The sequence below is a fragment of the Molothrus ater genome, chromosome Z (genome assembly GCF_012460135.2).
Source record: "Molothrus ater isolate BHLD 08-10-18 breed brown headed cowbird chromosome Z, BPBGC_Mater_1.1, whole genome shotgun sequence".
NCBI classification, from domain to species: Eukaryota; Metazoa; Chordata; class Aves; order Passeriformes; family Icteridae; genus Molothrus; species Molothrus ater.
The window spans coordinates 11,551,344-11,566,222 of record NC_050511.2 but is presented as its reverse complement, the minus strand read 5'-3'; the positions used below and the strand labels follow the sequence as shown (position 1 = coordinate 11,566,222).

The window sequence follows — 14,879 nt, the reverse complement described above, 5'->3', positions numbered from 1 at the left end:
TTTTTTCAACCCTATCAACTATGAAAGCAGGGAAACGTGTTCTAGAAACACAACCATGCAATGCAGCACTTTCCCACAGCCACTCTGCCTTGGTCTTATCACTCAGCGAGGGGCAGTACAAGGTGTCTCCCACTCTCCCCTGCTCTCCAGCCCATGTGCGCAAAGATAAGAAGAAAAGGCATTATTTTTAAAAGAAATGAAAAGGCTCTCAAAACACCAAAGCAATTGTCCAGGGAAGCAGCGTAATTGCAGGCTGGGCCAGCCACAGCCTACAGTGTCACCTTGGAGACCAGCTGGCAAACTCCAGGCCTCCCAAAAAAGGGGGGCCAAGGCAGCCGTGTGTGTAAACAGGTAAAACGAGATGGATAAGGAAGCTTTGCAGTGAGGCTGTGGCCCATTTTCACCTGAACTTGTTGCTTGAGCCTTGAAGCACAACACTATCCAAGCCTCCCAAACACCTTCCAGTCCTGAGTGGAAACCCCGGGTTCAGAAAAGCATTGCAGGTAAAGGAGTTTTTTTCCCTGTTTATTACCTCACAGTAAGTTTCTCTGATCAGCCAAGAATAGTTTCATCAATTTCAATTAAATCTAATTTTTAAATCTAATTTTTTAAAATCTAATTTTTATTTAGATATATAAATACATATATGTATTTATAAATGTATATGTATGTATGCAAAAGAGCAGTTGCAGTAATGTCTACCTGTCAGAAGGTTGAAGCTGGATGAAGCTGGTCACGATGGAGAGAGACATGGGAGGCTGCTGCAGAGGGGTCAGTGAGGCTGGGAAGCCAAATTTTTAAGGAGGTGTTTAGGCGGTTGTCAAATACTCCTGCAGCTTTTGTGCTTTTAACGATTCAATGAAATTATAAGAAGTAAACTAAATGTGTGCAATTGGTTTAGGCCACTTAATTTATTCTTAGATCCTGAGATCCTCTGCTCTGGGGTGGGTGGTATGCCACTTGTGTCTTTGGCCAGGTGAGGGCTGTCAGAGCCTGGGCAATCCAGATGGGACTCTGCCTGTCCTACTGCAGTGGCTTTTAGGATTTTCGTAGGAGGCTCTTGGGTGGGCTCAGCTGAAGGATAATATCCAAACAAATGTTGCAGAGCTTAGACTGAACCTGACTCTTTCCAGGTTTAATCCTCAGGCAGAGAGGAATGTAAAGGGATCTGGTTGCTGAACAGTCTAAAATTCTTCTGGAAAAATCCACTCCAAAATTTAAGGTTTTGTATTTGTTAGGAATAAATGCAATCATTTCTGTTTGCCCTGCACAACACAACATCACCTATAGAAACAAACAATGCTGACAGCATGGGGTAATTGTTCATAGCCTAGTCTGTTAAATAAAACAAACTCTCCAGGATTCAAAATTAAAATAAACACTGCTGGTTAATTTCACTGAGGGAGATATCTGATGGTCTTGGATGAGATACACAAATTAAAACCATTTGAAATTACTTGTATGACCTGCTCTTGTTTTATTAATGGTATTAAGATGTAACACATTTGTACACTATGCAGAGAATGGTTATACTCAACAAACCCTGACTGCATCTTTAATTACTTCACATTATCCAAAAAGGAGCAAGAGCAAAATGAAAGGGGAGGAAAGAGCATGTGAATTACTGTGATTCCTCCCTCCTTGCACTGATTTGGAATCTCTTTTCTTACAATATAGCCTAGGAAGGGTTCACCTCAAACTTAACCCTGCAGCCAACAGAAACAGGAAAGTGATAGAAGTGTCACTATGGACCAGGCTTGCAAGTCGCAGGTTTTATATTGAACTGGTTTTCTGTATTTTCTGGATATATAAAAAGGGTTCTCAAATGCTTACTGCCATGTGGCACAGGAAGCCAGGTCCTGTTTAAGAGGCTTTAGTGTGATGTGAAAACTCAATTACTTTGCAAACAGACTTTACTTGCTGAGTTTTGTATAGAAACTTGTTGCTGGTGATTTGTTAGTGAACATTACAGAGAATGCAGATTTGCAAAGAGCAGCAGAAATATTTATTATTAGTGGTTTTAACCATGGTATCTGGGGGGAAAAGAAGTGGAAATATCTTTACCTATGATATTAATGAGATTACTGGACTGCTCCAACCCATTTCAGAAGGAACACTGGCAAAAATTGAGAAGTTCGAGAGCAACAGCAGAATTATCTGACATCTGGAAATTCATTTTGTACCAGGAGTCTTGAGCTATGCCTAATTACTAAGTGAAAGTGAGTTTAAAAGGGACTTTCAAGTACTTACACCTGGACACATTTTTAATAGGTAGCTCTTTAATCTTGTAAAAGAGAGTAAACCAGCATCTAATATGGTGGAAATTCAGACTAGAAACTGCATATATTAAAAGAAAAGTTATTCAAAGCTGGAACAACTTAGCCTAGAGATGGTGAGTTCTGAGGCAGAAATGCTTATAGATGTAGAAGCAAACTTTATTTTTACTGCAGAAATTACAGAGGATTGACCAGTTTCAGTGGCTTTTATTGAGGTTCAAGAGATCATAACAGATAACAAATCAGATTATCCCTCCATATCCTCAATTCATGAGTATTACTGCAATGACTATTTGATGCACATGGCAGTATTCTGGAAATTACTTCACTGATCCTGAAGCAAGGAGATGCCAGACTCTTTTCATGGTGTGTGTGTTTGTGTAGATTTTTGTAGTGTGCAGTAGAGATTAATTATGTCCTTGTTGGTCTCAGTATTTATAGAACTCCATAATGACATAACAGCAGAGAAAATCACACTGCACAATGATACACTTGCATCATGTACTCTGTATGTAGATGTATTGTTGCTATATATTATATATAAGCAATAGTACATTATTATATAATGTAAATATAGTTTGCACTGGATTTCTGTAACCTCATTGTATTTTAAAGTCTTTCCAGCTAAACATTTCCCCCTTAAGGATAGGTCGCTGTTTGTGAAAAACATTTTTGGCTGCTGATCTCACACAGCTGTGAGATCTTCCTGATCACTGGTTAATGAGTTCCCAGAAGAACTTCGCTTACTCTGTCTGAAGCAAAGGCCAAAATGCTCTATATTTTACTTCTCTAGACTTCTATATTAAGCTAGTACTGAAACCATTTGGGGAGTACAAAACCATTTTATTTTTCTGTTTTTCCAAGCCCAGCTGGAGTAATCTAAAGTGGTTATAAAATTCAGCATATTTGGCATTACCAGCAGCCATAGCCCATGCTCTGTAAACAGGAGTGGATGAACAGTTAAGATGAAATAGTTTAATTCCATTTTTCTTAGAAGTTTTGTCTGGTCATTTCAATTCACACTTTTGCACATGGAATCACAATGGGATTGGAAGTGTCACATGCACTGACAGTGCCTCACACCGCTGCTCAGCTTCATCTCCTTCATCCCAGCACCGCCTCAAGCAGAGCACCAGCTGCCCTCTGAGTCTAGAGCTCTGCTGTAACTTCTGTGACTCTTGCGTACCCTTATCCTATGATGCTTGAAAGGCTGGAAAATATTTTGGGAGTCTTCATGGCCTGCTGCAGACCCATCAGCCAGGCTATGGAACAGCAGTCTTGGCACTGAGCATGTGCCCAGGATTCACTGTGGCCCTAAAATATCAGCATGGGCAGTCCCACTTTTCATAGCACTAGGCACAAGTAATCCCTGTGGGAGAGGCAGTGGGTCTCTGCCAGCCTGGGCATGCTTCTCTTGGTGGTGCTGTTGCAGCACTGCAGAGTCACAAGCTGGTTTTCCCTATTTTTATTCCACTGTTTTCCTCTGAGGGAAGCTGGAAGGCTTTTGTTTCTGCACGTGAAATCCTGGGGTGCTAAATACAGTGAAAGTTTAAGGTATTAATTTGTTCTGCAGTTGTGTTAAAAAAGCAGTAGGTGTCATGTGTAGGTGACTGCTGCTGCTCAGACATGCAATGGGAGAAATTTCTGCTCTGCAGAATCGGGACCTCAGTGGAACAAAAGTGAATCAGAGGCAAAGGTCCCCAGCCAGGATAATTTTTGTCTTCCTGTGGTCAAATGACAGCTGCAAATTTGGCCAGGTGGAAGAGGCTTGGCCAGGATGCTGTGGACAGAGAGGGAGTCACACACTCCTGAGTGCACCCACCAGTTGTCACAGTGTTCTCACACTTTAGGCAGAAATTTTTACACACAGTTTCCTGTCTGCATCTGGATTAATCACAGGGTGGTTGGCTGAGCCCTCCTTTCATGGTCAGTGACCTATATTGGCAATTTCCCTTTCTGATAGAAGGCTATAAGGAAAAGGAAACAGAGGGTCAAAATGGGTCCTCATGAAAGAGCTGCAACCAGGAGTTTACAAGTTAGGAATTTGGGATGCTTTGTATACTAACGCAAGTTTCAGCACTGTGTCTAAATGTGAATCCACACCACATCAGTGTTTTGGTCTTTCAGATGGGCACAGCAAGGCATGACCGAGAGATGGCAATCAATGCAAAAAAAAGCCTGCCCACAATCACCAACCCTATAGAAAGGCTTCGCCTGCACTGTTTAGCAAGGGGTTCTGCAGGCATCAAAGGACTTGGCAGGTGAGTAAGCAAGATGTCAAACCCAATATTCAGCCTAATAATTTTAGCTGCAAGAGGCTCACACCCTAAATAGGGACCAAAACTTGAGTTTTCAAGTCTTCTTGAGTTTTCTCATTTCAGTACAAATGCCACAACCCACAGAGCCTGACACTGGGGCTTATTTTTTTGAGACACAGGACTAACCTGATTTTGAAGGATTGAAGACTGTGAATCCCTCATGAGAAAGTCCTTCCAGAACGACCCCTGCCAGAGAAAAGAAGGGAACATTAACCATATATCTCTCCTTGGAGTTTTCTAAAATTATCTTAAGTATTTCAGCACTGGAGATTTTAAGCTTCCTTCCCTTTCGGGTATGATGCCCTTGTTGTAATGGTCTATCAGCTGTCTAGTTTAGGGGAGGCACCTAAAACCTTTTTGCAAGCATCCCATCCCTAGGAAACGGGTGTTGCATCACACCCTGAGATCCCTCCCAGGCCCCATACACCAAAAATGGATCCAGATGGTGACCAACTGGAACTCCATCTAAATTTGGAACTTCATCTAAATGTGCAGCTTGCAGGGGCAGAGGGCTATAATGAACAGGAATACCATGGCAGCCTTTCCCTCATTTAACTTCAGGCACGAAATACTCATACACCTTATCTAAACAAGTAATCTCTACTGCCAATAAGTGTAGGGGGTTTGTTGGTCAGGGCTTTTTATTTATTTCTTTTTCCCCCACCTCAGAACACAGAACAAGGAGGAAATGTTACCTCAGTAAGGTGCCTCTCTGCTCCAGTACTGTATTAACCACTGCAGCATTCTCCATGTTTTCCTATGCATTTTCCTCAAATTTCATGTTTTCTACAGAGCATTTAGGATTATTGATGGTAACAATAGCAGAACCCTTGATTTCAATGAGTTTCTGAGAGGACTGCATAATTATGCTGTGATGATCAATAAAGAAGAAGCTCAAGAGCTTTTCCAGATATTTGATAAAGACGGCAGTGGCACAATTGATTTTGATGAATTTCTTGCTACACTGAGAGTAAGTCTGAGAATTTGCTGTTATTGCATTAAATGGATTAAAATATAGCAGAACAGAACAAAGTAGAACAGAATATTTGCAAATAAACAGTTGCGATTTTTTTCCAATTAATTGTGGCCTTGATTTAGATACTGAAATTCCTGAGCTGCAGTCTGGGTACCCGTGCAGTTCAACCCATCAATCTCACTTCTTTGTCAGCCATTTTATGATGCATCTCTTTATAACATGAACTTACTCAGGGGGTGCTTTCTCCATTCCACCACAGTGATTGATTTTGTCTGAAGTATCTTTGGTCTGCTGAAGCTTAAATAATTAAGACAGAAAACACCAGTACTTTGGATAATTAGTAATTTCTTCTTGGAAATATTTAAAATGGGCAGATCAGAAAAGTGTTCTAGGTAGTATTTTCTCTCATTGTCCATTTGCTATTGTATGGGTATACACTGAATAGTCTTAATCATATTGCTCTTTTGATGACATATTGCCCTTTCTAGCTCCTGGACAGTGTAAACTATCACCAGTATATTGTCCCATCTCCCTTGAAGGTTTTGCTACTAGCAACAACAAGTACTTGAATTTGGAACTGGGCAAGTAGTTGGCAAAAATAAAATTATTCTGTTAATATTTCTTTACAGCCTCCCATGTCCAATGCAAGAAAAGAGATTGTCATGCAGGCATTTCAGAAGTTGGACAAGACTGGAGATGGTGTCATAACAATTGAAGACTTACGCGGGATGTATAACGCAAAATATCATCCCAAATACCTAAATGGAGACTGGACAGAAGATCAAGTTTTTAGAGCCTTTCTGGATAGTTTTGATTCACCCTATGACAAAGATGGGAAGGTAAGTGAAGCACCTGACTGCAAGCCATGAAATCACCATCTGACTCAGAATTTGACTTAGGTTATTAAGTGGGGGAATAATTGCAGTACCAAACATCCATTTGCATCACATATATATGGAAAATCGAAGTAGATGCATAACCTGAGCACAACACTCCTGATACAGCTAGTTTGCACATTCTGAAGCAAAGGGGCTCTGTACAAGGGTGATTGTGAGATTGCATTAAAGCTTGTAGCCTTAATAATCCAATTTCATAGATTACACTAAGTACATCTTCAGACTACCCCACAAAATTGCTGACTTTCATGATCCACATAAATTGGGGGATTTTTCACTTTTTAGGAGAATAAAGACTATGATCCAGTTCAAAAGCAGGCCCCCTACTTTTTTAAATACTTTACAGTTAGTTCTTCTCCAGTGTAATTACTGAGACACTTGACTTGGAAATCAGTCCATAATAGGGACAGATTTATCTACAGAGAATTGGAGGGAAAACAGGGCTGGGACTACTGCCATGGGCATGTACCCTGAGGAGCCATGAGCTAGGACAGAGCTGGGAGCACTTCCTGCACTCTGGCTCAACTCTCTGGTTCAGGTGCAAAGTCTGGGCACCTTTTGTGATGGACTTCTTGCACCTCTGCTCTGCAACCATCTCTGAGCCGAGCGCGCTCTTTCCCCTTGTTATGCAGACTTTGGTCCAAACTTACACCTGTTGACCAGCTCAGAGCAATCCTGTATCTCTGTGGTTCACCTGGTGATAGTCTCAATCTGAGCAGTTAATAATAACAAATGAGGCTGTAAGTTTTTAATCAGTGCTTTGTGGAATGTCTTTAACATTTCTCACTCTCCAGGGCTGCATTGCACTGCTAACTCTGCCTGTCTAATGCTCCATCCAAATCCTTCACTTCCTTGTTCCCACCACTCAGGGTGTCTTTTGTGGAGGTGATGGGTTTTATCTACTTTAGGCATGAGTTTGCACTTAGTAGAGCTGAATTTCATCCCCTCTGCTGCAGTGTCATCCTCAGAGATACCAGTTCAGAGCCAGCTATGCCCTTCCACTTCCAGGGGTGACATCTAGCAAATTTCAAGCAAAATGTTCCTGCTTTATGTGCTGAGGTCATATATGAATGAAAACATTAAATGAGTTCCGAAACTGATCCCTGATGATTTCAGTGCCTGGTTACTCTGAGCATCCACCTCTTGGTCAGCAATCCTGATATTAGCTCACTTGATTACTGTTTCTTCTGAGAAGAGACTGTGGCTTTCCCAAATCAGAAGACACTAATGATACTGAACACCTAAAATGTTTTTAGCAGGAATGCCTCAAGGTTGAGCATTTGCTAGAAATGCTTCTTCACATGGTCTTGCTGGGTGCTTCTGAAACAGGCAGTTTTAGTGAGGCTTGTAATCATCTTGTGATGGTAGGACAGTCTGAAGTGGTCTCTTCTCCCTATTGTCATGCTTTTCTAAGTTCTCAAACACACAATGCAATCAGAGCAGATACCATGGAATCACAGAATATGCTGAGTTAGAAGAAACCCATCAGGATCATCAGGTCCAACTCCTGGCCCTGCCCAGCACACTCAGAAATCACACCCTGTGCCTGAGAGCATTCTCCAAACGCTTCTTGACCTCTGTCAGGCTGGTGCTGTGAGCACTGTCCTGGGGACCCCATTCCAGTGCCCCACAACCCTCTGGGGAAGAACCTTTTCCTGACATCCAGGCTAAACCTCCCCTGACACAACTTCAGGCCACTCCCTTGGGTCCTGTCACTGTCACCCCAGAGCAGAGATCAGTGCCTGCCCCTCCTCTTCCCCTCACGAGGGAGTTGTAGCTGCAGTGAGGTCTCACCTCAGTCTCCTCCAGGCTGAGCAGACCAAGAGACCTCAGCCACTCCTCACACAGCTTCTCCTCCAGACCCTTCACCATCTTCCTGGCCCTCCTTTGGACACTCTCTAATAGCTAAATGTCTTTTTAATATTGTTTTGTATTTTTCAAATTTTTCTTTGTTTATTCAAAGAATAACCTACACAATTCAAGAGTTAAGACATCACAAGGGACCTGCACAGTTTTTCTCTTGGTTAATTTGATTTTTTTTAATTGTAATTTTTAAACCTCAAAATAGCCATGAAAGCTATTTAAAACTCTTAAATATTTGAAAGAATATTTGCTTCATTAAGGGAAACTTGTTTAGAGCAATGATATTTTCTCTCTAGGGGTGGATGTAAAGTTCCAAGCTGTCTCTGAATTGCATCAGAAACCTCACCCGCTTTATTAATAATTATGCAAAGAACCAGATTCTAGCATCCCTGGAAAAAAATTTGTCTTCTTAGGCAGCAGTGATTTTAACTTCAGTTGCTGGTAAGGTTAGTTAAACTTCACGTTTCATCTCCATCCAAGTGTTGTGGAGGACAAGAGCTCTTGTTTCTAGCAAAGTGAAGTATAAATGTCTTAATTCCTCCTGTTGGATTCCTTTTTGTTAGCCACAACATGAAATAGCAGATGTTCAGTTTCATTAAAGGTTCTTCTCAATGTGTTGTTTTGACTTACAGCATTAAATAAAAGCAAAGGCTCATTTTCCTATTCTTAATTTCTCTATCTCAGGTCACAAAAGAAGAATTCATGAACTACTATGCTGGAGTCAGTGCTTCAATAGACACAGATGTCTACTTTATCATCATGATGAAGAATGCTTGGAAACTCTAATCATATAGTTAAAGAGGCAAGACTCCTCTTCCACCTTTTATAGGTACCTCTGATAAAGTGTATGCACAACAACACCCTCCTGTTCCATAACAACAGTTTCCAGTAACAGTACCAATTACTTTCAATCTGCAGAATTAATTCCCAGATGCTTCGGTCATCTCAGCCTCAGGGGATCAGAGCAGAGAGTAGATCTGGCATTTGGCCACCCCACACATCTGTCCTTTTTCCATCCCTGGCATGTCTTTTCTTTTCTGAGATGAGCTGTTCTTTTATTTTCTGACATCTGCAGTAGGTTGCTGTGGCTCCTGAACATCCCCTTTACAATGTTAGATACAGCTCTGCTTTGCAGAGGATGGAAGAGGTGGTGTCCTGGTTTAGGGCAAATTTGGGAGAAAACCTCCAAAGAGGGCCCCTCCAGAAAGCAAACCCATATAGCCCCTCCCCCTGTTGTCATTATAGTGCAAGAGCTCTACTATCGTTACATTGCAAGGCTTCCATATTGCTAGAATTTCATACCTCCTTGATGTTTCTTGTGGGCAGCTCCTCTAGGCACTGGCTCTTCCTTGTCCTCGCAGAAGCCAACTGACTCCAGTTCCCCCCAACCAACCAATCCACTCTTTTATAACACTCTTCTTATTGGCTACAGCTGTGGCCTGTTAAAATCAGGCCTGCTCCTAATCTTTAATAATTAACCCAGCTGCATCAACTCTTTAGGGGGTAAGATTACTTTCCACACCACCTTCATCTACCTATATTCCATCCCCCTAGATCCCCCCAACTGGTTCGGGAAGGATTCCTCAGAGAGAAGTGGGAAGAACCTGTTTGTTTAACAGGCAAAGCACCCCCCAGCAGACAAAATGAACAATACTGGATGACAAAACTCTTTCATCACTCTGAAAAAGATGACAAATTCAGAAAGTCTCTCCTGGGAGTGATCGCTCTGTTATCAGTCCCTCCGGCGCTGGGGCAGCTGCTGCCCAGAGTAGGCCCTGCTAGGCCACAAGGTGCAAACTCTTGGTGTGTCCCAGGTCCTAGTCCAGAGCAGGTTCGAGGGGTTCCAAAAAAGGGAATGGAAAAACAGTCCAGGGAAAAATTCAGCCTACTTAGCTAAACTAACTAATGAGCAAAAGCAAAAGCAAGAGCAAAGCAAGAGCAAGAGCAGGAACAAGAGCAAAGCAAGAGCAAAAAGCCAAAGCTGCCCTATGTACTGCCCCATCTGTGTCCCCTGACTTTGGGGAGAGAGAGAGTGATAACAAAACAAAACTTCACTTTTCAGAGCCAGTCTTGAAGGCATAGAACATAATATCCAGCATAAACAGAACAATGACTGGGGATACAAGCATCATAACATCACACTAGGACAGAATATTTTGATGGAAATCAAAATATTCTGAAGTGTGGTGGTCTTGCACAGGCTGTTATAAATGGAAGGAAGTCTGTCCCAAGAGGGTCATGCAGACCTTTTCACTGCAGTATCTCTTGGCTTTGTGGGTCTCACTGGTGTGATAGAGCAGCTGCTGGTCTTGCTGCTGGGAGCATGTGAGTTCCCAGTACCGGGAGGCTGGAGGGGCAGTCAAAGACGGGGAGACATGAACCAGGATAAATGCAAAATGCTTTTTAAAGCTCTGTTTTTTATCCTGGCTCAGGATCATTTTGATTATCAAAATGATAATTCATTTTGATAATGAAATCAATTATCATTATGAATTATAATTCATTCATTTTACTTCTATTTTTCTTCAAAGGGGATATATGTGTTACAGTATTCTCTCTGTTCCTGGAATGTTTGCTGACCTGGTAGCTGTTGCCTGTACAGACCTCCACTGAAAATTGTTTACGACTTATTTGTATTTGCAATGACCAAGATATGACTTCAGAGAGCTTTCCAAAAATGAAGAACTCATACCTTTCTTATCTTGTTGTCTTCTGTTTCTGATGCTGAATAAAGACTGGGAACCTACCCTTCTTGTCACATCAGTAAGGCTGTCTCAGTTCATCTTTTGTCCTTTGTCCATACAGATAGGGCAGAAATGGTACACAAAGGAAACTGTAAAAAAAATCCTAAAAATATTCCTAGTGTGTGAGTGTATGGTGTCTTAATTTTTCCTGCTTTGATACCTTTTTCTTTTTTCCTCTACTTTCTGCTCCTCTCTCATCATTTTGCTGCTCTCCCAGACTGAGAAGCTGCTAGTGTAGCAGAGAGTAAATGCATTGTGCATTGCAGCATTTGCTCCATTGAAGGCTGGCAGCCAGCTAAACGCAGTACAGGATTATGGAATGGACTTCAAAACAGCCTTTGTCATGAAGTTGCAGCTGTTAGCCTGGGTTGCTAAGAGTTCAAACACTGAAGTCCTGGATGCTTGCTGCACTGATCCTCTGCAAGCCCTATTTTTCTTTTGTCCTGCAGTGATCTCAGTATGAGCAAAGCTGCTTGCAATTCCTTAGTGAAGGTCGTGCAAGCTCTATTGGTTTCTTGACCAGTAAGACTCTGGAAACTTGTATGGCTGACACTGGAAAATGGTGGAGAAAGTCTCTTTATGATTGCCAGCCATCAAAAGAGGAGCCTGTACTTACTGTAATGCTACTGAAGTGCCAATATATATGAAAAATAAACTTACTATCAAATAGGGGCTGTACGTGGTCTGGCAGCTTGAATAGAATCCATTAACTTCTCTTTGATTAATTGATTTCACAACATGGTGTCATGCTATCTCTCTTCTCTTTAAAACAGAAAGAAAGTGATGTGGATGGATTGTGGGAATCACAAAATGAAAGAAACATTTCCTTTTGACTTGCTATCTCATGTCTTTAGAGCCTGCAGTGATCTGACAGGCTGATATTTGTTCAAGGGGAAGTAGCAGTTTTAATTTGAGTAACTGCAGCCAGTGTGTCTTTGGTACTAATACCTTCCAATTTTATTTAATCCCAAACCAATATACATTTTGAGAAGGGAGGATTGGTAGTGAAAGCAACTGTACTTTTTGGGAACCAGTGGAAGTTTTGTCACTAGGTTCTGGGAGCCTTAGCTGAGCCTGTGGCAGCTGGGAAAAATCCTGTGCTTCAGGACAAGATTTCTACACTGAGCTGGAGTAATGGGGTTTGTGGGGGAACTTGAAGGATGTGATCCAGGAAAACTAAAGCCCCCTCACCTTGGTGGTGTATCCCTGATGCTTTTGGAACAGTTCCCAGCTCAGGTCTGCCTGCATGCGGACCTCATTGCTCACTGGATATGTTTCCTGAGAGCGTGGTTCCCAGCAGTCACTTCAACATTTGGACAGAACCATGTTTCCAAGGGCTGGTTTCATGTGCTTTGGAAATCAGGAGCAAAGTTTCTTTTCACTTCTGCAGGAACAGAGTTGCTCTTAGAGCAGTCTGAATAACAGCTGGTAACTTCAGAAAAGGTATAGTGCTTGCAGAGGAAAAAAAATCTGTGAACACAAAACCGATGATTTTTCACTAGTAATCAGACACTGTAGAACTCAAACTGGAATCTGTCCTGTACGAAATGTAGTTTGATTAATATATGTGCAAATTAATGGAACAAACACTGGCATTAGTTGCTAGATAGTAAAATCTCTACTGGGGAACATGCAGCCATAATGGCACACTGGACACACACACATTGGTTGTGCAGAGGAAGTACTTTTCAGGGATTAAAGGTAAGTTAAAGGGATTTGAACCAGACAAGAGGGATTTTCAAGACTAGCAACAAGCTCCCAGAGCCTCCCTTCAGCACTTCTCTCTCCCCCTCTGTGATCTGGGAGACCCAAAAATGAAGATGAAAGGCCCCTGTTCAGCTGCAGCTGCAGTGTGCTGGTTACAGACCCAGCAGATGCAGGAGATAAGTGGTGATGCTGTCCTGCCAGCCTGTGGCTTCACAGCACATGCAGCAGATTTTGTGAGATAGGTGGCAATGCACACCATTGTATCTGGTGCTAGCATCAAGATGGGAGATCTTGGTCGGTGCTTCATGTTCTATTTCTTCATTCTGATTGTGCAACAGCTGCTGAACAGGATGGCACAAACCACAGGAACATCTGATTCTGCAGGGCAGGGGGGCAGTCCCAGAGGTGGAGGTTTGGCCTACATCTTGAGTTTCAGCCTGCTGCCTGGCACAGTGTCCTGTAAGGAATAAGGTCTACACTCCTCAACAGCCTGCACTGAAGTTTGCTCCAAAAATGTTGGTAGAGCCCTGCAGGAACAAGAGAAGAGGCCCCTATAACTCTTCCAGAACACTGCCCCCACTTCTTGCCTCTGTATGAGCCATCAGAGCACCTCAGTGACACCACCCCACTACCCCAAAAGAGCACCAGCTATGGGAAAAAGGATGAGTGGGACAGCCTTTTCTTCTGGTGTATTCCTCTTGGAAAGATGGCACTTCAGCTGCTTCCTTTGCTACATTTCATTCTGGCCTCCCTGTGCTCTTTGTGGCTTCATGTTTCTGTCTGTGAGAGGAAATTTTTTTGGCTTTTGTGGAAAAAAAAAAAAAACCCAGAAATTTTTTTTTTTAATACTTTCTCCTGCAGAACAAAATTCTGATTCAGGCACCTGAGTTTAATGCAAGCCCCACTCTCTGCCATATATTCTTGAAACTAGACCACAGGAGATTTTCAGTGATCTGATTCATTCTGCTGCTCTTGTGACACAAAGCTATCTTGGCAGAGGCAGATGGCAGCAGCAGAAGTCTTGCAGATGAAATCACCTGTGCATGCTGTATGAAAGCCAGCTTGCCTTTATGTAATTCCTTGCACACAGTGCTACCTCAAACCTCTGCAGCCGTGTGGGCAGAGCACGGCTTTGCCATCACAGAGCTGTCACTGGCAGAAAGAGCAAGACCAATGATTTTGCTGATTTTTGTCTTGCATCTCCTATCCTCCACACTGGAAGCAGCAGCAGCAGCAGCAGCAGCAGCAGCAGCAGCAGCAGCAGCACACTGAGGTTTCCCAGTAAAGAGGTAATGCCAAGGGCAACCTGGCACTGCCAGCAGCTGCTACTGTCCATTGTCACTGTGATTACAGCTCATCCTGTTTCTTTAGCTTTCCTCCCTTGTAGGGTGAGCAGAAACCAGGATTCCCAGTAGCCAGTGCTTAACACCAAGCCCTCAGGTGGCTGACAGCTGCCCCTCTGTTTGCAGCAGCCCCTGGCCATACGGGTGTGCCTCAGCAGAGTCTGAAACACCTGTGGTTTTTAAGAGAGCTTGGTTTTGGCTCTAGCACCTCTTCCATGCTCATGCCTGGAGGTTTGCAGCCACCCCAGGTACAGCAGCCTCAGCTCCACAAAAACGTGGACCCAGGCTTCGCCCCAGCTCAAGCACTGCTGCTGATCCCAACTGGAGCTGCAGCTGCAGACTGGGGACAGGATCCAGCCTTTGTTGAATATCTTGGAAAGAAAGGAAGCACAAGGTTTTGTGGAAGTTGAATCAAGTCTGGTTTTCTGTGGAAAAGCAGAGATTGTGGTAAAAGGTGGGAAGTGTTTATTTTCCTGAGATAAATTCTGTTCCTTTTTTCATTTAAAACATGGTGGGTTTTTTTGGTTGGGTTTTTGTTGTTTTTTTGGTTTTTTTTTTTTGCTGTTGGTTGGGATTTTTTAGTTTCAAAAGGTGGCATGGTTTATTTCAGCTTATGTACATTTTCTGGAAAAACAATTGTCAGACTCTGTTGGAGAAGCTCCAACTTTGTGGCATAGATTTATTCCTTTAGACATTTTCATCAATGCATTTCTGCTTTGTGTCTCATTTTTTCTGTTGCTTGACAAAACTTTGGGG

At 42.6% G+C, this 14,879-nt stretch overlaps 1 protein-coding gene across 2 annotated transcripts; it reads left to right on the top strand.

Moving 5' to 3' along the window:
- Positions 1-375: 375 nt before the first annotated feature.
- Positions 376-10,933, top strand: CAPSL (calcyphosine like). 2 transcript variants are annotated; one of them, XM_036403356.2, is made up of 6 exons: positions 376-503; positions 4,404-4,537; positions 5,387-5,564; positions 6,200-6,409; positions 9,014-9,158; positions 10,861-10,933. In XM_036403356.2, exons 2-5 carry the CDS (start codon positions 4,404-4,406, stop codon positions 9,113-9,115), a joined length of 624 nt encoding a protein of 207 aa, XP_036259249.1. In that variant the 5' UTR covers positions 376-503; the 3' UTR covers positions 9,116-9,158; positions 10,861-10,933. The 2 variants fall into 2 exon arrangements, with proteins under 2 accessions (XP_036259249.1, XP_036259248.1); XM_036403355.2 differs by lacking the exon at positions 10,861-10,933 and having other exon boundaries at positions 9,014-9,979.
- Positions 10,934-14,879: the final 3,946 nt, after the last annotated feature.